We start from the raw sequence: 24900 nt of genomic DNA, 5'->3' as shown, positions 1-24900 counted from the left end.
TAACACTTTATTAAAGAACAGTTAGGCATATTAATTCCTTCTTATGTCTTATCAGAGCACTTAGATGGAATACTGTAATTTATTCATCCACAGAAGTGACAAACAGTTCTTGATTTCTTTCCTTGTGTTGGAACTATACTATATCTTCACATATAGCCACAATTTTATGCAATGGAGGATCCAACAGGTTAAGTAATATCACCAAGATCACACAGCTAGAAGATGGTGGCACAGGAACTTCAAATTAGACTGTCTCTTTCAGATCCAAGGGGTACACAGATATAATTGTATTTTAACACAATTGGTTTCCATGTGATCCTCTGTTTTGTATTTTAAGCATTTAAAAATAATATGAAAAGCAATTCTCAGGTTGTACCAAACTGTCAAAAAGTCCACAGCACATAAAAATAAAAAATGTATGCTCTATACTCTGCATTATAATAAAGGTCGCTACAAAATGCTAGAGAAATCAAAGGAGACAGTGACTAAGTCTACATGGGGAAGGTCAGAGGAGAAGCTTCATGGAAATGATGACACTGAAGTTGAAGTCTGAAGAACCATGAGAGGAACAGAGGATGGCAAGGAGGGCAGAGCAAACAGCAAGGGAATGGTTCCTATAGTTCCCAGAGCTGGATCATGAGGGGGCCAATAGGGTTTGGCAGTTGATAACAGAGGATCTTAGGCCCCAGATCATGCTTATCTTTATATGCCATGTTTAATATGTTGGGCATTATCTTGGGCAGGTGGAGGACCACTGAAGTTTTCAAGTAGGTAAATGGTACATGGAGATTTGTGTCTTTGAAATAATGTTCAGTAGTATAATATAGAAATAAAGATCTCCATATTGTGGCTTGTATAAGATCATACAAAGACATGGACAACCAAATAGAGAAAGACCATTTGAAGCCTACCCTCACCTCACCTGTATCCCACCGCAGCCTGACACTAGCTTTCTGCTTACCTTGATCCTGTGGACCAGAGGAGCAAAGAGAAACACAAAGAGCTCCACGGTAGCCATGGAGTTCTGGAAGATCTTCCTCCGGTTGTTCTCTTCTTCATCGTGGGAGCTGCTCTGGCAAGGCTGCCCTGGAGAACTCTGGTTTTCAACCTGGTGGATGAAAGCGCTACTGCTGCCACCCCAGCTGGAGCCTCGGTCTGTGCCCCCAAATCGCTCGCTATTGCAGTCCTGGGGGGCCTCCAGGAGCATCCAGTGCAGGGTGTGAAGGAGCTTCGTCTCAGCAACACCCAATTTATCCTGGTGGCCTGCATGGGACAACCACACAGACAGGTTAGGACAAACTCTGTGAGCAGAACAATGGATGTCAACCTTGGGTCTGGGAAGAACATTCCTGCTTCGCTCTGTGGTTCAATTTCCTGGGAGACACTAGCATTTCTCTGTACCTCTTATAACCACTGCTGGAAGGGCTCATTATTATTCAGAGCTTTCTAACCAGCTGCAATCTCTGCAGAATGCTGTGCTGTCACAGGAGGAGAAACCACATGCATTACATCTCTTCTGTCAGATACTCATATATATTTCCAAATAGGAATCATAATGGTTTTTTTTCTTTTAAAGGTTGGCACCTGAGCTAACAACTGTTGCCAATCTTCTTTTTTTTTTTCTTTTTCTTCTTTTCCCCAAAGCCCCCTCATACATAGTTGCATATTCTAGTTGTAGGTCCTTCTGGTTGTGCTATGTGGGACACTGCCTCAGCATGGCTTGATGAGCGGTGCCATGTCTGCAGCCAGGATGCAAACCAGCGAAACCCTGGGTGGCCGAAGGGCAGCATGTGAACTTAACCACTCGGCCACAGGGCCGGCCCCAGCATAGTAGTTAAGGGTATAAGCTCTGAAGATAACAACTACTCTATTTTAGGCAGTGTGACCAAGAAAGGGCCCTCTACAAAGGTAACATTTGAGCAGAGACCCAAATGAGGGGAAGGAACTGGATAGAGACGAGCATGTACACCACCATGGGGTAGATGCCTAGGACTTAGTACCATGTGAGAAAGGAAATCTGCAAAGTAATCTGAAAAAGAAAAATAACCTTTATGCATATGCACACACATACGCACAATACTACAAAGTTAAAGTGGTTGCTCTAGGATTTGGGAGGGCAAAAGGGACAATTCTGATTGGAATCCATCTTAGATGGGTGATAGTCTTTAGCTTCCCTATAATATTTTAGTGTTTCAAAGGAGAATATATTCACATGTAACTTGTAAAATTGAAAATAAGAGAGCCAGTTCCCTCATTGGTAAAATGGAGATCATAGTCGTAGCAACGTGAAGAGGATTTCGTGCGTATTAAACGACATAATGTGTTTACAGCACCTGGGAAAATAGTAAGTACCCAATAAATGTGGTTGTTATGACTGAATATAAAGGACAATGGTATGCCATAGAGGAGCAACACAGGAACACCAACCTAGCTTGTTTCTGTTTGAAAGCAGAGTCGCAGTGCAGTGGAGGACATGGGGCAAAGCAGCCTGCACCAGCTCCCATCTGGAAATGCTCTGGATGGCTTCCGAGAGGGCTGGAGAGAGGCCGTGCAGCTTGTTTTCTACCAACACTCGTTCAAAGGACTGTTGATACAAAATAAAAAGGCATGTAAAATAAGGAATCAGAGACTCTGATTGGTGAGAAAATGGACATCAAGTTACTACAAGATGCATATCTCTGGACCCAGTTCTTCAGAGGGCACTCGCGTGGCTCTTCATTGTGTATGTTGACATGCAATGGGTCAGCGATAATTTCCTACTGTTTACACATTTTCAGATTTTTGATCTAAAGTATATGGCTTGAATTATGAAATGATTTTTCTTTCCACCAAAATAAGCTTCCTCTAAAAAAGAGTACAAGACATTTAACTCATTAAATTTTGGGATGTAGTATTTTATAAAATGCTGCTGAGACAACCAACGTGACAGGCAGGCCAAAGTGAAACATCTTTTGTGAAAGCATCTTGAGGGACAGAATCTATGTCAACCTTCCACAGTTGTTTAGTAAGACACAATTCTTTCAAAAAATCTGATTTGGGGTTATTCCATGTCCTTAGCAATGACCTGGCACAAGACGTTCCTTACCTAATGCTTGTAACCATAAAGATACTTAATGTATCTGTTGAGTAAAGAAAGAAGGGGAGAAAGAGAAGAACGGAGGGAAATAAGCCCCCTTTAGTTTTTTGCTTTGCTGTTTATTAAATTGTCTATCCTGGCCCTGGACACTTCTAGAGAAAGAAGCCTCCCAGAGCAAGTTTGACCTACATAGTTCTTTTTTATTCTTGAAGGGGAAGGAGTATATAGTATATAAGGTGTTGGGGAAAGTGTAGCTACCAAATATTAGAATTAAAAGTTTAATAAAAATTTGACTTGTATGAACAGAATCTGTTTGCTACTTGATGCCCCAAATGGGCAACAAAATTGTGTAAGTACACTCTAGAGGGACAATAACACAAGTCCCATGTGTTCAAGTTGTATTATTGGAATTATTAGGATACCTGAGAAAAAGACATGGTTTAACATAGAGATTCTCCAACGAAGACTCTTTACTTTGTGACTTAAAAGAGAAAAATAAGAAATTCACCTTCATAATAAAAGGCACGCTGAGGTTTGGTTAAGGAGTGTAATCAGAAATACCATCTTTTGTGTTTTTTAAAGGAAACTAAATAAAAGCAGACCCAAATTCTTTTAAATTCTCCAGCCTTCAGGTATCTAAGTATTCATTAAGTGAAGGGTGAGTGTGTTAGACATTCAAAGGTTACAAAGAATTTGTACAGTCTTGATGAATACATTTTAGAAGATGCGTTACATATTTTATAATCTCAGGCAGCTCTAGCTACTTAGTATGACTGTCTTCTTAAATGTTACTAATATAATTTTTTAAACCCTGGAAATTGTTTTCTATATTTATATCTCTATATCTATCATCTATCTAGCTATTTATCTATCTATGAATGTGACTTAGTTATTTGATATTGTGTGACTACATTAAAATGTCAGACATATCTTTGCCAAGAACAGAGAAAAGTCAGGATTATTTTAAGCTAGCAAAATTGTAAGCACGATTTAAGCAAGGCTCAGAGATTTCAAGTGGCAAATTACTCTAACTTGAGCTAAGCGCAACAACAAATTCCATTAAAAGGTCCTTAATTACAAAGTTATATTTAAAAAATATCTCTGTGACAACTTTAAAGGGCAGGAGATACAACAAAAGAAATTCCTATTTGAGTGTGTATTTGTGTGTGTGTGTGTGTGTCTAATTCTCCTGTTGGCTTCCATCACAGTTTGTGGCCCTGACATATCTCAGAGCCCTTACTAGAAGGACATGCTGCAGTCATTTGCAAATATTCATGATAATATCCAAATGGGTAGGTTTCCACTTTTAGGTTATAATATATGCAAGTGAAGACCTTTATGTGAGCTCCAAATTTTAATGAAGTCTGAAAAATCTATCTCAATTTTGCTTCACAATTTCACGTCTTTTGTTCTCGGTTTGTAAAATGGAAATTTATAGGGATACAGGATTCCTTTAGAACCTCAGGACAAGCGCACCGTATTTAGCCTAAATGTTAATAGCATTATTTTAGTAATTATGTTGTATCATCCATCTTCAGACTTCCACAACAAATACAGGACATTAAAGTTCAGAATTGCATATTACTTTGTTTGAGTAGTTCATGGACACCTATCCTATGAACTTCCATTACATAACAGTCCAGATTTTGTTGATTAAGGATTTGACTTATTAAGCTTGCCTTGCAAGGCTCCACTACCTGGTTCTCTAGTCTCTCTATCCTGTCTTTTACTGCTCCTCCTCTCCCCACTCTGGGTGAAGGATCTTTAGATTTGCTGTTCCCTCTGCTCTTCCCTCACCTATTCCTCCATGTTTTCTTCCAAGTCTTCATCCAAGGGTTACGTTAGCAAGCAAACCTTATTCAACCACCACTTCTAAGATGAAACTCCCACCCTAGTGCTCCTAATTTCCTTTCTTGCTTAATTTTTCTCCATAGCACTTATGACCATCTGGTTACTGTGTGTTTTACTTACTTGTGTGTGGCCTGTCCTCCCCCCACTAGAATGCACAATCTATATTTGATTATTGCTCTATCCCGTCATCTAACACTGAGCCTGGCACACAGTAGGTGCACAATGATATTTGCCAATTAATGCATACAGTCAGTATGATTTAACGTCTTTCTTTGGGTTGAAATTGCCACACAGAATATGAAAATAATCATTAAAGGGTGAATGTCACATACCACACAAGAGGCTTCGTATTGCTTCCCCAGTTTAGGCCTCAAAAATGCACTGAAAAATTAATAGAGATATTTGTTATAAATATAAGTAAAATTATTATTAGAGCATCTTTATGACATTTTTCACGAATAAGACATGGTGCTATGAAACTCAAACTTCATGCTGTCCTACAGCTTGTTAATGAGCAGCTGTTGAACAGCTGAAGACATTTGTTTTTACATGTGTATTACATATATGAAAGAGGTATGGATCTCTAGGTATTTTGTATCCACTCATTCTGAAGACTTTTACCTTATTAGGTTCTAAATCGCCAATGGTTAGAAGTGGTGCATTACTCCTGTGTACAGTCATATTAAAAACTGAAAAGATGAACACAGGTTGTAGGTCATGATTTCTAGAATCTAATTTCTTATCTGATAAATCTCTAAAATAGGAAGAAGGAGAAGGAGAAGAAGAAGAAAAGGAAAAAGGAGGAAGAGGAGGAGGAGGAGAATGGAAACCTTGTTTCCTCTTTATTGGAATAGATTTCAAGACTTTCCAGGAAAAAGAAAAATTCCTTATCAAAAGTCATTCTCCCCCTGGGCTTTAACGAGGAAGATTACACTGGCTGAATCCGAGCAAAAATGGTTAACAAGTGGGCAAAGCAGATATACGCCAAAAAGGAGCTGGAAAAACAACAGGTCACTGGGCTGGAATTACAGCAGGAGATGGAGGGGGAATTGGACGCAGGAGCACAACCAGTCATAATTATCTTCCCTAGTTCCCCGCCCCCACTTCCTAGCCTCTCTGCCCTCCCACCCCCTAAATAATGTATATATTTATTCGACAACTGCCTAGCTGCTTGTGGTCAAACTTCACTGAAATATTTTTTAAATGCGTATTTTCAAGCGAGTGCAGAGGGCTTGCTTTCCAGCCCCCGAGAGGGAGCTGCAGGCTGTGGCGCGGCCTCAGTAGCAGTGCCAGCGGCGACGGAGGAGTCGGCCCGGGCGGCCCCAGGAGCGCCCCCAGCCCCGGGTAGCACGCGGCGCGCCCTCTGCGCCCCTCACCTGGTTTGCCGCCACAGGAAGGTCTGGATGGGCAAGGGGATGCCGCGGCCGCTGTCCTGCTCCTGGCCCTCGGAGCTCTTCCTCTTCACCATGATGGTGGCTCCTGGGAGTCCTACTGCAGGACCCAGCGCTGGCTCCTCGCTAGCCGCCACCGCCGCCTCCTCCTCCTCCCGCTGCTCTCCCCAACACTCATCCCCTCCTTCCCCGAGGCAGAGCTGGCTCTCTCCGCCCTGATCCCCCGTTCCTCTTCCCTCCCCCCACCCCTCCCCGCGCGTGGAACATGGCTGCGGGAGGAGGGGAGGGCTGGAGGAGCCGCGGAGCGAGGAGGGGGGCGCTCGGAGGAGCCGTCCGCCTCGCCGCCCCCGCGCCCGCTCCTTGCTTTCAGCACCTCCCACTGTGGACAGCGGCCCGCGCCGGCCAGCCCGGCGGCAGACGAGAGCAGTGGGCAGGCTGAGCGGCAGCGGGACCGCCAAAAGGGTCCACGCTGCGCATCGCACGCTGGTCCCCTGCGCCGCCTCTTCAGTGCCCAGGATTCGGCCTCCTCTCCTCGAAGCTGCACCCCGGGACTGTCCCCTGTCCTGCTTCCCAACCTCAGCGTCCGAAGAATTGTCACGATCTGGGGAGGAGGAGCTTTGGGGAACCGCAGAGCAGTCGCTAACCCTGGCATCGTTCGCACCTCTAGGAAGGAGGTCAGGAGTCTACCCTCAAGGTTGAGCAGAAGGAGCAGATGAAAATTATTAGAAGTGTAAACCAGAGAAGGGAGCAAGCTTGGCGAGACAGAGAAAGCTTGAAAGTTCTCTGATGTGAGAATTTATTTTAAAATGGTAACCACCAGAAATTAACCTTGCTTGTTTTGCCAAAGCAGGACTGTCTCCAAACTAACCAGTTGTGAGTTAATTACAACTTGAAAAGGAACATTTGAATCATGCTGTTAGGAAATGTGGTTTATCATAGTCCATCAGTGCAGTTGGGTGATCCTGTTCATCCCTTCGGTATCTGCCATTTCCTTCAGTTGTCATAGTCAAATGCCTATCTACTCTATAGGTGGATTACTGTTAAATGTTTAACCATAAAACAAGTAGGGGTGGGGTGAAGTAAAGCAGTCTGAGTAGAAAACCATTGCTGTGGATCCAGCTACCTGCAAACAAACAAACATAGTCAGGCACATTTTTGAACAAAGATATTGGTGTAACCCATGAAATGGAGAATCAGACCACAGTGCCTGATATCAACAGATAGAAACATTTCCTGTGTAATTAACTGCATATACATCTACTCCATATAGAGAGAACTATATGGTATAAATTGGTATTTTCAGTCACGGAAATAAAGTCTTCATTTAATTTCTTGAAGTCGTCTTTTAATATGAATCTTGTAACAAGGAAAGATAGATTCCAAATATAGTTTATTCAATGCATATTTATTGAGTCCATTTTATATGCCAAGCACTAATCTATATAGGTTCCATCTCATAAGGAATTCACAGGATTGAAGTGAAGACAGACCTGTAAAGAAAAGGGAGACATGATACGGATTCACTTATGAACAAATGGACAAGGCAGAAAATATGGGCAGGAATCAGTGGAGAAAGTCCTTGTATGGTGGGCTAGGAAGTTTGGATAGGAAGAGTTTATGCAGGGAAGCAAAAACTTCATTTCCATTTAAGGGTGATTGATGTGACAAAATGTAGAGGTCGTTTGAATTAGGCAAGAGCTGTGGATGGTAACCCCACCAGGTTACCCATCCAGATCTAGAAATGAGAGAAATATTCCATGAGACCCTGAACCAAGGCCATGACAGCTCAGCTAGAGATAGGGAGATGAGCTTTAATGACACTGCAGAGGTGAAATTAATAGGACTTGATAACCATGGGGGTATAGGAAAGTAAAAATAGATAGCACAGTGGTTAAGAGCTTAGGTCTTAAGCCAGACAATTTTGACTCTAGCCCTAGCTCATACTAGATATAATACCCTGAGAAAGGTTCTTTGCCAAGTTTTCCAGACAATAGTACCTTCTCTATAGAGATGTAGTGAGGATTAAATGTTAATACTTGTAAAGAATTTAAGGGAGTCCCTGGTCTATATTCAGCCCTCCACAAATGTCAACCAGAGCTCTAAGTTTTCTGTTTTGAGCAACCGAGTAAATGATGATCTCATTTATAGAGAGAAAAAGTTGACAGGGAGAATCGTGTTCTTATTTTATGCGTTTGTATGGGAGCACTAATGAGTTTTCCTTGAGTCTCTTTTGGAAATTCCAATGGATATCATGAACAGGCAGCTAGAAATATGGGTATGGAATTCAGAAGAATCAACTAGGTGGGATAAATCGATTAACACGGTGTAAAAAGTAGCTGTAAACATGGAAGTAGATAAACTAATCCAGGAGAATATATGGAAAGAGAAAAAGAAACAGCCCAACTGGAAGTAGAGGGGACATCAGCTTTAGTCTATTGCTGCAAAGGATGTTGTTAAGAGGTGACAGCAGAAGATAAGATAGTAGGGTAGGTAGACTGCTAAGACAGCCGCCCAAGATTCCCTCTCCCTGGTGTACATATATACCTTCTCCAAGTTATTCAATCAAATACAAATTTAGGTGCTGCTGTGAAACTATTTAGATGAACCTTCTTGATATTTTTAAAAAATTATTCTTAATAACTCTTTATTGTTAGAGAAGTTTTGGGTTTACAGACAAATTAAACAAAAAGTATAGAAAGTTCTCATATACTCTCTCTCTTCCAGCCCACAGTTTCCTGTATTATTAACAATTTGAATTGATGTGGTCCTTTTGTTATTGTTGGTGAGCCAATGTTGATACATCATTATTAACTAAATGTATGGATTACATTAGAGTTCATGCTTTGGGTTGTGCAGCTTTATTGGTTTTGCCAAATAATGTCATGGATCCATCATTATGATCATACAGAATAGTCTCATGCACTAAAACTCCTCTGTGCTTTACCTATTCATCCCTCCCTAGCCCCGGAAACTTTTCTTTTCACTGTCTCTAGTTTTACCTTTTCCAGAATGTGATATAGCTGAAATCATATAGTACCTAACCTTTTCAGATTGGCTTCTTTCACTTAGCAAAATACATTTAAATTTCATCCATGTCTTTCTTTCTTTCTTTTTTTTTTTTTTTTGAGGAAGATTAGCCCTGAACTAACATCCACCACCAATCCTCCTCTTTTTGCTGAAGATTGGCCCTGAGCTAACATCTGTGCCCATCTTCCTCTATTTTACATGTGGGACGCCTGCCACTGCATGGTTTGATAAGTGGTGCATAGGTCCACACCAGGGATCTGAATCAGTGAACCCCAGGCTGCCAAAGCAGAGCACACGAACTTAACTGCTGCACCCCAGGCGGGCCCCTAACCATGTCTTTTTGTGGCTTGATAGCTCATTTCTTTTCTTTGCTGAGTAATATTCCATTGTATAGATGTACCACAGTTTGTTTATCCATTCATCCATTAAAGGACATCTCAGTGGCTTCCAACTTTTGATAATTTTGAATAAAAAATCTGCAAACATTTCATGTGTAGCTTCTTGTGTGGATGTAAGTTTTCAACTCATTTGGTTAAATATCTAAGAGTACAATTTTAAGACCATGAATTGGCTTTGTAAGAAACTGCCAAATTGTCTTCCAAAGTGGCTGTACCATAGAATATTTTTAAAATAAGAGGGTTGGACATATTTATAGGCCAGGATTAAAGACTCACTGAAGAAGGAAATATTGAGGATATTTGAAGGAGAGGGCAATTAATTAACAAGATTCTGGAGGAGACAATATCTGGTGCACAGCTGTATTGATCATTCTGGGATGAGGAATAATTTCAAAGATGGGAGATTAGAAAGGAAGAATGATAGAGGCTAAGTTAGCAAGATGAGATGAGAATGTACAAGAGTTCAAGCTCGATGGCTATGTGAGCTGTGAAGTAATCAGTAAGGTCATTTTTCAAGATTGATATTTGATGGAGGATGAGTAGAGAATCTATCAGAAAAATATTAATAGTAGATAACATATACTGAATAGTTGTTATATGTCAAGGTCTATTTTAAGTACATCAATCAATTGATCCAAAAAAAACCCTCTGCTATCAACTTTTAAAGAAGAGAAAACAGAAACACAGATGGTTACATAGCCTGCCTGAGGTTATACAGTAAGTGATAAAAGAAACTGTAAAGTCTGGCTTCAAATTTCTGCTCCAACTTTCTAATAAAATAGTGAGTATTGTGTTGTGTGAGGTTTGGAAGAAGTACTATGAGTCATGTAAATGGGAGCTGCTCAAGGACGTATGAAAGAATTGTTCTGTTGATGGTAAAAGATGAAGAAGAGCAAGTGTCCTTTCCACTCCCAAATGCCCTTAAGGCAATGAGTCATCTGGGGGTGGAAGAAATCTATAATAAGCACTGTCAAGATAAGTTCTCAAAATAACATTTTAGTGAAGAATCAAGATTACCGCGATAGTTTACTTCTCATATATCTATTGAAAACCTCCAAATATGTTTTGGCTTTTGGGAAGAAACCTGCCATCCCCAAATGCTTTCATCTGCACTGCCTTCTTTTCATTTCTTTTTCAATTCAGGTGAATACTGTTAGAGGAAAGTTAAGAACTGAGTTAGTCTGGTAAATTGTACTTTCACAGTTAATGAACCAGCTCCATCATAATCACTGCATTCTATAATCATCCAATGTGTAAGACATTGGATTAGATGTGGCGCTTTCCCAAAGATGGCGCTCAGTGATGGAGTGGCCTTGAGCCAGAAGCGGAAACTGGCTACTAGGCCTTAGGAAGCCTGTGAAAGGAAATTGAAGAAGATCCAGACAGATGTAGCTAAATGTTTGTCAGCCTTGAAAGTTACCCTCTTTCAAGTGGAAGGGCAAATTTTTCTAGTGGCCAGATGCTGAGTTGCCAGACAAGTATATAAATAAATATTCTTGGCATAGAAGCTAAGCAGGGGAGAACTATGGGTGGGTTTTGGAAAAGACTGCTTCAGTAAGTAGAATCCAGAGTGCTGTGTAAGTACATCAGAGCTAGTAGTAATATAAACACTCATAGTAATTATTAAAAACAGTTTTTGTCGGAGAAGATCCAAGATGGCGCCGTGAGTAGTCCTCTTTGTCTCTCCCCCTTCGAGTCTACAATTATTTGGACACTTATCACTTGACAAAGGATAGCCAGACAGCATCTCAGGACGTCTGAGATACCCACGCGACTATACATCGGAAGGCGGATGGACTTTCCTCCGGGAGGATGTGGAAATAGGTGAAAAATCTCCGACCCCGACCGAACAGCCTAGTACCCGCAAGCGGCTTTCTTCCAACGGACGCCCCCAGAGGATCTACACACATCTAGGGCAGGAGCGAGCACACAACAGAGGAGCGACGGTGGAAACAGGTAACCAGAACCCTACCTAAACCCCCCGCAATTACTCCTAAATGCAGAGGGAAACTTTGGAGTTGCACACCTGAGCCCGCGGGGAGAGTCTCTCCCCGCCATTGGTGGGGAGACCCCGCCTGGTGTTCGCGGCTCCCGGAGGGTCCCAGAGAGAGTCGCTGAGGGTACGGAGGTCTCCCAGCTGCCGTTGCCTGCCCCGTGGGACTAGGGATTGCCGGAGATCTCGGAGAGGACTGGGGCTGGGGGAAGTTTCAAAGGCTGGCTCTGCGACCCGGAGGGGAAGCACCGGAGTTCCGCCCGGGTAGCAGACAAAACTCTCTGTCTCCCATTAGCAGAGGGGCCACGCCCAGCATTCACGGCTCCGGGAGAGGCCTTAGGGAAAGCCTCTGCACAGCACCAGTAGAAGGCACCCAGCCGGCAGCCACAAGGCTGGAAGACCCCAGGGCAAAAGCAGCATAGCTAGGTGAACTAACCACAGACGGTAGAAGATGCCAATAGCTCTCCTGCGACCCATAGAGGACAAGTGAGATTTTGTGGGTGCCGATAGCAACGGAGCGACAAATATAAGTGATCCCACCCCTGGCTGCTGGAAAAGCCCATAACACCGTTGCAGACCCCAAGGAGGGAGCACATCTAGATGGGCTGCAACAGTAGGCACCAGCAGCCTGAAGCCCCCCTGTGACAGCCCCCACGGCAGAGGAGGGAATCCAAAGGGCCACTGTGGCTACGAGGAGGGGCCCAGGCCCAGTTAGCTACTGCGGACAGGGTTCCTGGTTGGTGCAGTATAAACAGCTGCTCCCCCACCGAAGCAGCTGAAACAAGTGAAAGGAGCAACTAAACTCTATCTCCATGCGGAGGCACAAATCAACAACATCAAGCAATATGAAAAAATACATTAAATCTCCAGAACAGAAAGAAAGTAACAAATACACAGAAAGCAATCCCAAAGAAAATGAGATATATAACCTAAATGATGATGACTTCAAAACAGCCATCATTAAAATACTCACTGAGTTAAGAGAGAATTCTGACCGACAACTCAACGAGTTCAGGAGCTATGTCACAAAAGAGTTTGATACGATAAAGAAGAACCAAACAGAAATATTGGAAATGAAGAATACAATAGAGGAGATTAAGAAAAATCTAGATGCTCTGAACAGTAGAGCCGATAATATGGAGGAAAGAATTAGCAATTTGGAAGATGGCAATATAGAATTGCTGCAGGCAGAGGAGGAGAGAGAAGCAAGACTAAGAAGAAATGAAGAAACTCTCCGAGAATTATCAGACACAATTAGGAGATGCAACGTAAGGATTATAGGTATACCAGAGGGAGAAGAGAAGGAGAAAGGGGCAGAAACCCTACTCAAAGAAATAATGGCTGAGAACTTCCCAAATCTGGTGAGAGAGATGGATCTTCAGGTGACAGAAGCCAACAGATCTCCAAACTTTATCAATGCAAGAAGACCAACTCCACGGCATATAGTAGTGAAGCTAGCAAAAGTCAACGACAAGGAGAAAATACTAAGGACAGCCAGGCAAAAGAAACTAACCTACAAAGGAACCCCCATCAGGCTATCAGCAGATTTCTCAGCAGAAACTTTACAGGCTAGAAGAGAGTGGAATGATATATTCAAAAATCTGAAGGACAAAAATCTACAGCCGAGAATTCTCTACCCAGCGAAAATATCCTTCAAATACGATGGAGAAATAAAAACTTTCTCAGATAAACAAAAATTAAGGGAGTTCATTGCCACAAAACCTCCTCTACAGGAAATCCTCAGGAAAACCCTCATTCCTGAAAAATCCAAAAAAGGAAAGGGGCTACAAAACCAAGAGCAGAGGAGATAAGTAGAAGCACAACAACAGAGAGTAGCAGCTCTACATCAGAACAGATTAAACCATGGGACGAGAAAAAAAGGAAATTGAAGAAAACCGGAAAACAAGACACAAAATGGTAGTGGTAGGCCCCCACATCTCAATAATCACTCTAAATGTAAATGGATTGAACTCCCCAATCAAAAGACACAGAGTGGCAGGATGGATCAAAGAACAAGATCCAACAATATGCTGCCTCCAGGAAACACACCTCAGCCCCAAAGACAAACACAGACTCAGAGTGAAGGGATGGAGAACAATACTCCAAGCTAATAATGAACAAAAGAAAGCAGGTGTCGCTATACTAATATCAGACAAGGTAGATTTCAAAGCAAAACAGATAAAGAAAGATAAAGAGGGACAGTATATAATGATAAAAGGGACTCTCCACCAAGAAGACATAACACTTATAAATATATACGCACCCAACACAGGAGCACCAAAATTTGTAAAGCAACTCTTAATAGAACTAAAAGAAGACATCAACAACAATACAATAATAGTAGGGGACCTCAACACACCATTAACACCAATGGACAGAACATACAGACAGAAAATCAACAAGGAAATAATAGAATTAAATGAAAAATTAGACCAGATGGACTTAATAGATATATATAGAACACTTCATCCAAAAACAGCAGGTTACACATTCTTCTCAAGTGCACGTGGAACATTCTCAAGGACTGACCATATTTTGGGAACCAAAGCAAACATCAATAAATACAAGAGAGTCGAAATAATATCAAGCATCTTTTCTGATCATAATGCTATGAAACTAGAAATCAACTACAAGAAAAAAGCAGAGAAAGGTGCAAAAATGTGGAGACTAAACAACACGCTTCTCAACAAACAATGGATCATTGAAGAAATTAAAGAAGAAATCAAATTTTATCTGGAGACTAATGAAAATGAGAACACGACATACCAAATCATTTGGGATGCAGCAAAAGCAGTCCTAAGAGGGAAATTCATTGCAATACAGGCTCACCTCACTAAACAAGAAAAAGCTCACATAAGCAACCTCAAACAACACCTAACAGAACTAGAAAAAGAAGAACAAACAAAGCCCAGAGTCAGTAGAAGGAGGGAAATAATAAAAATAAGAGCAGAAATAAACGATATTGAAACAAAAAAGACAATAGAAAGGATCAATGAAACAAAGAGTTGGTTCTTCGAAAGAATTAACAAAATTGACAAACCCCTAGCCAGACCCACCAAGAAAAGAAGAGAGAAATTGCAAATTAATAAAATTAGGAATGACAGAGGAGAAATCACAACAGATACCAATGAAATACAAGAGATCATAAGAGAATACTATGAAAAACTATATGCCAACAAATTGAACAACCTGGAAGAAATGGACAAATTCCTAGACTCCTACAATCTCCCCAAACTGAATCAGGAAGAAATGGAGAATCTGAATAGGCCAATCACAAGTAAGGAAATAGAAACGGTAATCAAAAACCTCCCCAAAAATAAGAGTCCAGGACCAGACGGCTTCTCTGGAGAATTCTACCAAACATTCAAAGAAGACTTAATACCTATTCTCCTCAAACTGTTTCAGAAAATTGAGAAAGATGGAGAAATCCCTAACACATTCTATGAAGCCAACATCACTCTGATCCCCAAACCTGACAAGGACAACACAAAGAAGGAGAACTACAGGCCGATATCACTGATGAACATAGATGCAAAAATCCTCAACAAAATTTTGGCAAACCGAATACAGCAATACATCAAAAAGATTATACACCATGATCAAGTGGGATTTATACCAGGGACACAGGGATGGCTCAACATCCGCAAGTCAATCAATGTAATACACTACATCAACAAAATGAAAAACAAAAACCACATAATCATCTCAATAGATGCAGAAAAAGCATTCGACAAGATCCAACACCCATTTATGATAAAAACCCTCAGTAAAATGGGTATAGAAGGAAAGTACCTCAACATAATAAAGGCCATATATGATAGACCCACAGCCAACATCATACTCAATGGACAAAAACTGAAACCCATCCCTCTGAGGACAGGAACAAGACAAGGGTGCCCACTTTCACCACTCCTATTCAACATAGTACTGGAGGTGCTGGCCAGAGCAATTCGGCAGGAAAAAGAAATAAAAGGAATCCAAATAGGTAACGAAGAAGTAAAACTCTCGCTGTTTGCAGACGACATGATCTTATATATAGAAAACCCCAAAGAATCCATAGAAAAACTATTAGAAATAATCAACAACTACAGCAAAGTAGCAGGGTATAAAATTAACATGCATAAATCAGTAGCATTTCTATACACTAACAATGAACTAACAGAAAAAGAACTCAAGAACTCAATCCCATTCACAATCACAACGAAAAGAATAAAATACCTTGGAATAAACTTAACCAAGGAAGTGAAGGATCTATACAATGAAAACTACAAGACTTTCTTGAAAGAAATTGATGATGACATAAAGAGATGGAAAGACATTCCATGCACATGGATTGGAAGAATAAACATAGTTAAAATGTCCATACTACCTAAAGCAATCTACAGATTCAATGCTATCCCAATCAGAATCCCAAGAACATTCTTCACAGAAATTGAACAAACAATCCTAAAATTCATATGGGGCAACAAAAGACCGCGAATTGCTAAAGCAATCCTGAGCAAAAACAAAGCCGGCGGAATCACAATCCCCGATTTCAAAACATACTACAAAGCTACAGTGATCAAAACAGCATGGTACTGGTACAAAAACAGGTCCACAGATCAATGGAACAGAATTGAAAGCCCAGAGATAAAACCACACATCTATGGACAGCTAATCTTCGACAAAGGAGCAGAGGGCCTACAATGGAGAAAAGAAAGTCTCTTCAACAAATGGTGCTGGGAAAACTGGACAGCCACATGCAAAAGATCGAAAATTGACCATTCTTTTTCACCACACACCAAAATAAACTCAAAATGGATCAAAGACCTAAAGATTAGGCCTGAGACAATAAGTCTTTTGGAAGAGAATATAGGCAGTACACTCTTTGACATCAGTTTCAAAAGAATCTTTTCGGACACTGTAACTCCTCAGTTGAGGGAAACAATAGAAAGAATAAACAAATGGGACTTCATCAGACTAAAGAGCTTCTTCAAGGCAAGGGAAAACAGGATTGAAACAAAAAAACAGCTCACTAATTGGGAAAAAATATTTACAAGCCACTTATCTGACAAAGGGTTAATCTCCATAATATACAAAGAACTCACACTGATTAGCAACAAAAAAACAAACAACCCGATGAAAAAATGGGCAGAGTACATGAACAGACATTTCTCAAAAGAAGATATGAATATGGCCAATAGACACATGAAAAGATGTTCATCATCGCTAATCATCAGGGAAATGCAAATCAAAACTACACTAAGATATCACCTTACACCCGTTAGATTGGCAAAAACATCCAAAACCAAGAGTGACAAATGTTGGAGAGGATGTGGAGAAAAAGGAACCCTCATACACTGTTGGTGGGAATGCAAACTGGTACAGCCACTATGGAAAACAGTATGGAGATTTCTCAAAAAGTTAAAAATAGAAATACCCTATGACCCAGCCATCCCATTACTGGGTATCTATCCTAAGAAGCTGATATCAGAAATCTCAAGAGTCCGTTGCACCCCTATGTTCATCGCAGCATTATTTACTATAGCCAAGACGTGGAACCAGCCTACATGCCCAGAAACTGATGATTGGATAAAGAAGATGTGGTATATATACACAATGGAATACTACTCAGCCATAAAAAAAGACAAAATTGGCCCATTCACAACAACGTGGATGGACCTCGAGGGTATTATGTTAAGCGAAATAAGCCAGTCAGAGAAAGACGAACTCTATATGACTCCACTCATAGGTGGAAGTTAGTATATTGATAAGGAGATCTGATCGGTGGTTACCAGGGAAAAGGGGGGGTTGGGGGAGGGCACAGAGGGGGAAGTGGTGTACCCACAACATGACTAACAAAAATGTACAACTGAAATCTCACAAGGTTGTAATCTATCATAACATTAATAAAAAAAAAAAAAACAGTTTTTGTCAAGAGCCCACCATTACTCTGACAATCCATAGAATTTGAAGGTGAAGCATGATTGTTGTTGTCATGTGTCTATCAGTTAAAAGTGTGTGATGATTACATTGATGTTATAGTTTGGAGTTTGAGGGAAAGGCAACACTTACTTTGAGGTCACTCCTACAATGCAAGAGTGGATATCTCCATGTGTCTTGAGTATCCATAGCCCAAATGGCTGATCTCTCCAAGGAGGGAAGTGCCAGTGTTCTCTCAGTGGGCAGAACAAAGCTCCAAAGCCCACAGTCCATACTCTTGTAAACTGCTTACTCTGGTTTGCAAGGTGCTTCATAATCTGACTTCATCTCATACAACTCTTCCCACTCTACTTTGCTCTAGATACACTGGCCCCTCAAAGACCTTGTACTACTGGTTTTTCTTCCTCCATATTTTTATAGGGCTAGAACCTTTTCACCATTCAGATCACACCCAAAATGCAACCTCCTCATATGAGACTATTTATTAACTTGTCTAAAATAATCCTCCCTATATTGTTTCAGTAATATTCTATTATATTTCCTTGTTTTTCAATTAAAAAAATTCATCATTCTGTAAATATCATATTTATTTGTTCTAAAGTTGTCTGTTCAACCTAGAGAATAGCAAGAGAGTCTATAAGATATCCAGGAATAAATAAAAATATTTAATACCTTTGTGGAAAATAAAACAATAAATTGTTTAAAGGCATAAAGACTTGCAAAAATACCATGTTCCTAGGTAGGAAAATTCATTTTTATAAAGATACTTTGTTATCCTTTAATCCAGTATTATTTCAGGGTTTTTCATAAAACCTTTAAAAAGCTGTTCCTAAAATTCATACAAAAGAGCAAGGAGTCAAGAATAACCAAGATAGATTTGAAAAAGAACATGGTTGAAGAATCACAAGACTATACAGTAATTAAGACAATATGATTGATAACATAGGGGTAGAAAAATTGACTAGTAAAGCAGAATAAAAAGTCCAAAAAATGAAATGTGAGGAAATCATATGTGACAGAGTGGAATGTGTTGCCTCTTTGAGAATAAAGGAAATTGAGACTCCCACCTGAAACTCTACCAAAAAATACATTCAAGATGAGTTAAAGACCCAAATGTAAAAAGCAAAATTTTTGATTTTTAAAAAATAAATGGATGTTTTTGATCTCTTGGTTTCTTATAAATGCTTTGAATATTTCTTGTAAAAGACTCAAAAAATTAAAGATATTTAAGAAAATACAGATAACTCAAAAATATTAAATATTCTTTGCAATGAAAGACTCATGAAAATGAAAATATACATCCTAGAAAAGATATTTGCAATTCCTTTTTTTTTTTTTTTTTTTTTGAGGAAGATTGGCCCCGAGCTAACATCTGAGCCCATCTTCCTCCACTTTCTATGTGGGAGGGCTGTCACTGCAAGGCTTGCTAAGTGGTGCATAGGTCCACACCCGGGATCCCAACGGGTGAACCCTGGGCCGCCAAAGCAAACATGCAAACTTAAGTGCTGCCCGACTGGGCCAGCCCTATTTGCAATTCATTTAATCAACAAACAATTTGGATCCAGAATAATTAAAATATATTACAAAATCAATAAGTAATGACAAAAAAATTGAGAAATGAGAATATGCTCAAATCTCATCAATAATCTGAGAAGTGCAAATACAGTTTTTCGTTTTTTTTAAAAATTTTATTTTTTTCCTTTTTCTCCCCAAAGCCCCCCAGTACATAGTTATATATTCTTCGTTGTGGGTCCTTCTAGTTGTGGCATGTGGGACGCTGCCTCAGCATGGTTTGATGAACAGTGCCATGCCCGCGCCCAGGATTCGAACCAACGAAACACTGGGCCGCCTGCAGTGGAGCATGGGAACTTAACCACTGGGCCACGGGGCCGGCCCCAAATACAGTTTATTTTATTTATTTATTTATTTATTTATTTATTCTTTCCTTTTTCTCCCCAAAGCCCCAGGTACATAGCTGTGTATTTTAGTTGTGGGTCCTTCCAGTTGTGGCATGTGGGACACCGCCTCAGCATGGCCTGATGAGCGGTGCCATGTCCACGCCCAGGATCCAAATCGGCGAAACCCTGGGCCGCTGAAGCTGAGTGTACAAACAACCACTCAGCCACGGAGTCAGCCCCACAAATACTGTTTAATTCCTCTCTAAATTCATAAACTTAAAAAAATTTAAAAGTCTGATAAATTCTAGCTAATGCAACAAGATGAGAAAAGGAAATAAAAGGTATACATATTGAGAAGGAAGGAATAAAATTTTGTTAACAGATAACATGATCACCTATTGAGAAAATTCAAAAGAATTGACAAAAAAAATCTCCTGAAACTAATAAATGATTATAGCAAGGCTGCAGGATGCTAGGGTAATATACAAAAGTCAATCACTTTCCTTTATACCAGAAATCTGCAAGTGGATTTGGAAATTAAAAACACAATACCAATTATTTTAGCACCCCCCAAAATGGAAAACTAAGATATAAATCTAAAAAAGTGTGTACAAGATCTATATGGAGAAAACCACAAAACCCTGATGAATAAAATCAAAGAAGAACTAACTAAATAAAGAGATACTCCATGTTCATGGATAGGAGACTCACTATTATCAAGATGTCAGCTCTTCCCAACTTGATCTAGAGATTCAATGCAATATCAGTCAAAGTCCCAGCAAGTTAATTTATAAATTCTGAAAAACTTATTATAAAATTTATACGGAGAAGCGAAAGACCCAGAATAGCCAACACAATGTTGAAGAAGAACAAAGTTAGAGGACTGACACTATCCAACATTAAGACTTACTATAAAGCTACAGTAATCAAGACGGTGTGGTATTGGTGAAAGAATGGACAAATAAATCAGTGGAACAGAATAGAAATCCTAGAAACAGACCCACATAAATGTAGTCACTGATCTTTGATAAAGGAGCAGGGGCAATACTAGTTGCACAGATAGTCTGTTCAACAAATGGTGCTGGAACAACTAGACATGCACATGCAAAAAAAAAAAAATGAATCTAGACACCGAATTTACACTCTTCACAAAAAATTAACTCAAAATGAATCATAGACCTAAATGTAAAATGCAAAAGTATAAAACTCCTAGAAGATAACACAGGGGACAATCTTGGGTATCGTGATGACTTTTTAGATAAAACACCAAAGGCACAATCCATGAAAGAAATCATTGATAAGCTGTATTTCATTAAAATTAAAAACTTCTGCTCTACGAAAGACAATGTCAAGCAAATGAGAAGATAAACCACAGACTGGAAGAAAATATTTGCAAAAGACACAGATGATAAAGGACTGTTATCCAAAACATATAAAGAACTTCTAAAATTCAACAATAAGAAAACAAATAACCCAATTAAAAAATGAGTCAGAGGTCTTAACAGATATCTCTCCAAAGAAGACAGATGGATGGCAAATAAAAGTATTAAAAGATGCTTCATGTCATATGTTATCATGGAATGCAAATTCAAACAAAAGTGAGATACCGCTACATACCTATTAGAATGACCCAGATCTGGAACACTGACAACACCAAATACCGGTGAGTTTGTGGAGCAAGAGGAACTCTCATACATTGCTGATGGGAGTGTAAAATAGTACAGCCACTTTGGAAGACAGTTTATCGGTTTCTTGTAAAACAAAACATACTCATCCCATAAGATTTAGCAATTGTATTTGTTAGTATTTACCCAAATAAACTGAAAATTTATGTCCACACAAAAATCTCCATGTGGATATTTATAGCAGCAGTTCATAATTTCCAAAACCTGGAAGCAACTGAGATCTCTCAATAGATGAGTGGATAAATAAACATTAATACATCCTGAAAATAAAATATTATTCAGCACTAAAAAGAAATGAGCTCTTGAGCCATGGAAAGACATGGTGGAACTTAAATGCATACTAGGAAGAGAAAAAAGCCATCTGAAACTATACTGTATGATTCCAACTGTCAGACCTTCTGGAAAAGGCAAAACTATGGAGACAATTAAAGGATCAGTGGCTGCCAGGGGTTGGGGCAGGGGAAGAGATGACTAGGTGGGGCACAGAGGATTTTTAAGGCAGTGAAAATACTCTGTATGATACTATAATGGTGAATACATGTCATTATTTGTCCAAATCCATAGAAAGTACAGCACCAAGAGTGAACCCGAAAGTAAACTATGGATTTTGAGTCATTTCAATGAATCAATGCAGGTTGATGAGTGGTAACAAATGCACCACTCGGACGGAGATGTCAATGATGAGGGATGCTGTGCATGTGTGGGGGCAGGGATATATGAGAAATCTCTATCTTCCTCTCAATTTTGCTGTAAACCCAAAACTGCCTAAAAGATAAAGTCTTTAAAAAAAAGTCTGACATACCAAGTTTTGTCAAGAATCTGTAGGACTGCTAAGGAAGCCTTAATTTATAAAATCATTTTGGAGATTAATTTGGCAATATCTAGTAAAATTGAAATATGTGCACACTTCTATTCAACAATTCTCTAAGGAAACCCTGGAGGATTTATCAAATATGTGCACAAAAAGATAAGAGCAATAACTACTGCTCACACCAATATTTTACCAGTGAATGCTAAGCATCTGTGCATATCCCTATAAAGGAGGATGAATATATTATCTACGATATATTCACACAATAGAATAATATATAGCATTTAACATGTATGATTTCTAGCTTCATCTATCAACAAAAGAAAATTTCAAAAATATAGTGCTGAGTAAAGAAAACTTGCAGAATGATCTTATGATATAATACTATTTATTTTAAAAGTTTAAAATATGGACAATGCATATTTTACGTAGTGAACAATGCATATTTTATAGGCATAACAATTTAATGAAAATGTGTCTGGCTATTATCTTTGTCTGAGCTTCCCAGAAAGCAGGCCTTGAAACAAGAGTTTATGTGTTACTTCTTATAAGGGAGTACAATCAAAGGGAGTAGGAGTGAACTAAAAATAGATGAGGTAGGGAAGGAGGCAAAGCTAATAGGATGGTGCATTACCAAGCTGAGTACTACTTTGTATCAAAAGGAATTGATTGCTTGATCTAGAAATTGTCCTCAGAATAACTGCTTCTCAGGAGAGTGTATCTACAGAAGGAAGGGAGAAAAGTTCATCTGGAGGTTTGGTTTGCTCTGTGGAGTGTTAGTTCCTCCACACACCCTGGAAACATACGTGTGGTCTCAGAAAGGGTCCTGCAGCATCTCTTGCCTCAGCATCAACGATTCCTGGGTCACCAGTAGTGAATATGGCAGGGGCATTAGGCAAGGTGAAGTGGGCAAGGGTCCACATGGTATTGGTCTCTGCAGAAGTGGCTGGAGCTGGAAGAGGTGGTCACTGGCTCCTTAAACAGGTAAGGCCAAAAGGATTTGAAATGGCACACAGCAAGTTCAGATATGATAACAACCATTTCAAGATCCTTAAGAGCAAAGACACTGGGACCTTACTACTAGGGTTCAAATACCAGTATTGTTGCTCACAAGCCATGGAACGTTGAAAATGACAACGTCTTTGGGGGTCAGTATCTTCATCTGAAAAATGAGAATAATTAGAGTAGCTATTTTGTATGGTTGTTGTGAGGAGTAAATGAGTCAATATATTTTCTGGTCACAAGTGTTGCATAACAAATGACCAGTCCAAATCTTAGTGGCGTAAACAACCATTTCATTGTGCTCATGATAGAGTCAGGACCCGGGAAAGTCTCAGCAGGGTAGTTCGCACTTAGAGTCTCTCGTGCAGTTACAGTTAGTGGTGGTTTGGGATTGTAGTCATCTGAAGACTGAAATGGTCTGTAAGCCCAAGATGGCTCACTCACACGGCTGGCAGTTGATGCTGCCTGACAGCTGGGAGCTCAGCTCAGGCTGTCCACTGGAGCATACGGCTTCTCCTGAGGGCCAGTCTCAGGGTGGTTGAACTTGTTACAGCTCACTTAACCCAGAGAGAGCATCCCGAGAGAACCAGGTGGAAGCCGCACAGCCTTTTCTGACCTACCTTCAAAAGCTATGCAGCACACTTCTGCTACAATCTGTTAGTTATAAGTAAGTCACTAAGGTTTCTCCAAAATCAAGAAGAAGCAACATAGGTCCTGCCTCTCAATGGCAGGAGTGTCAAAGAACTTGCAGACAGATTTTAAAATAACCACAATATAGATAAAGCACTTGGAAGAATGCCTGTTCCACTCTGTCATTAGCGTTACTCTTTTGACACGATTACATCACCTTTTAGCCTTTGAAATGAACTCTTCTGTAGCTTAGTCTTCCCTTCTATTTTATCTTGATGCTGCAATCCACGATCCTTCTTCCTGGAGTGACAGTCAGGAAGATGGACAAACAGCGCTCTGGTAATTCTCAGAGCCGATGTTACATAAACCTTATAGCTATCTGGAGAAGATGGCTAGAGCATTTACATTTAATTTTTTCTTTTCCACTTGGCATCTTGTTAGGGCTTATTAGTCAACACATCCCTGAAGCACAGGGTGAAGTGACACAGAATTGCTCACAGATGCCTGCGGAGGATGGGGGTGGATGCTGGCTCCTGACATCGTTGTAGGAGTCACTCATTCGAAATCATAAGACACAAATGGTCAGTCCCTTATTAGGTTTTAATTTTAATTTCAATGGCTTCACCAAAGGAATTCATGCCCACCTTCTAATTCCTATTAATTGAGTGACAGTTCTGTTTCAGGGTACAAAACCCTTTTTCTTCTTTAGATTTAAGAAGACGAAAAGAAATAAATATATTGCACTTCAGGTAGACTTCAATATCTTAAAGCCTATTTTTGTTTACCTGCCTCTTATATTATAAAAAATCACATTTTTTCTGTTTGAAGAGTGTGAAAGCTTCACGATGCTGGAAGCTGTATTTGCTGAGTCACTGAGAACTCATTTCCATTGAACATTAGTATGACTTGAAATATTTTTAATCCTCAGCCTTCATTATTACACACACTGTTTATCATATTATGATCATGAAGATGTGCAAGTGTCCACTTTATATTATACTGTAATGAAGGAAGCTTTATTTTATTAAGGTGGAAATTCTGAACAGCTCCTTAGAAAACTATCCTTCAATTTAATTTTCCCTCTGACATGTAGGAAAAAAAATATTTTTTAGAAACTTCCTTTATACCACCACTTGTTAAAAGAATGGTGAGATTCATGTTTTCCTAGAGTTTAAACCATTTCTGCACAGGGGCCAATTAAGAAAAAGAAAATTGT

General features: G+C 39.9%; 1 protein-coding gene across 36 annotated transcripts in view; it reads right to left on the bottom strand.

Annotated features, from left to right (window-relative positions):
* Nucleotides 1-6437, bottom strand: part of UNC80 (unc-80 homolog, NALCN channel complex subunit) — a 218145-nt gene extending 211708 nt beyond the window's left edge. For all 36 annotated transcript variants that reach the window (XR_011439827.1, XR_011439828.1, XM_023642229.2 and 33 more), the window contains exons 1-4: nucleotides 6304-6437; nucleotides 5260-5308; nucleotides 2428-2584; nucleotides 962-1263 (exon numbers count right to left, since the gene is read on the bottom strand). Coding sequence is in view for 34 of the 36 variants with exons in the window: in XM_023642229.2 (XP_023497997.2) it covers nucleotides 962-1263; nucleotides 2428-2584; nucleotides 5260-5308; nucleotides 6304-6395 (600 nt within the window). In the remaining 2 variants the exon portion in view is untranslated. The remainder of the gene's footprint in view (nucleotides 1-961; nucleotides 1264-2427; nucleotides 2585-5259; nucleotides 5309-6303) is intronic.
* Between the last annotated feature and the right edge of the window lie 18463 nt (nucleotides 6438-24900).

The sequence above is a fragment of the Equus caballus genome, chromosome 6, assembly GCF_041296265.1.
Source record: "Equus caballus isolate H_3958 breed thoroughbred chromosome 6, TB-T2T, whole genome shotgun sequence".
Taxonomy (NCBI): Eukaryota; Metazoa; Chordata; class Mammalia; order Perissodactyla; family Equidae; genus Equus; species Equus caballus.
Note: the sequence above shows the minus strand (reverse complement) of the source record. Positions and strands in the feature narration are given on the sequence as shown.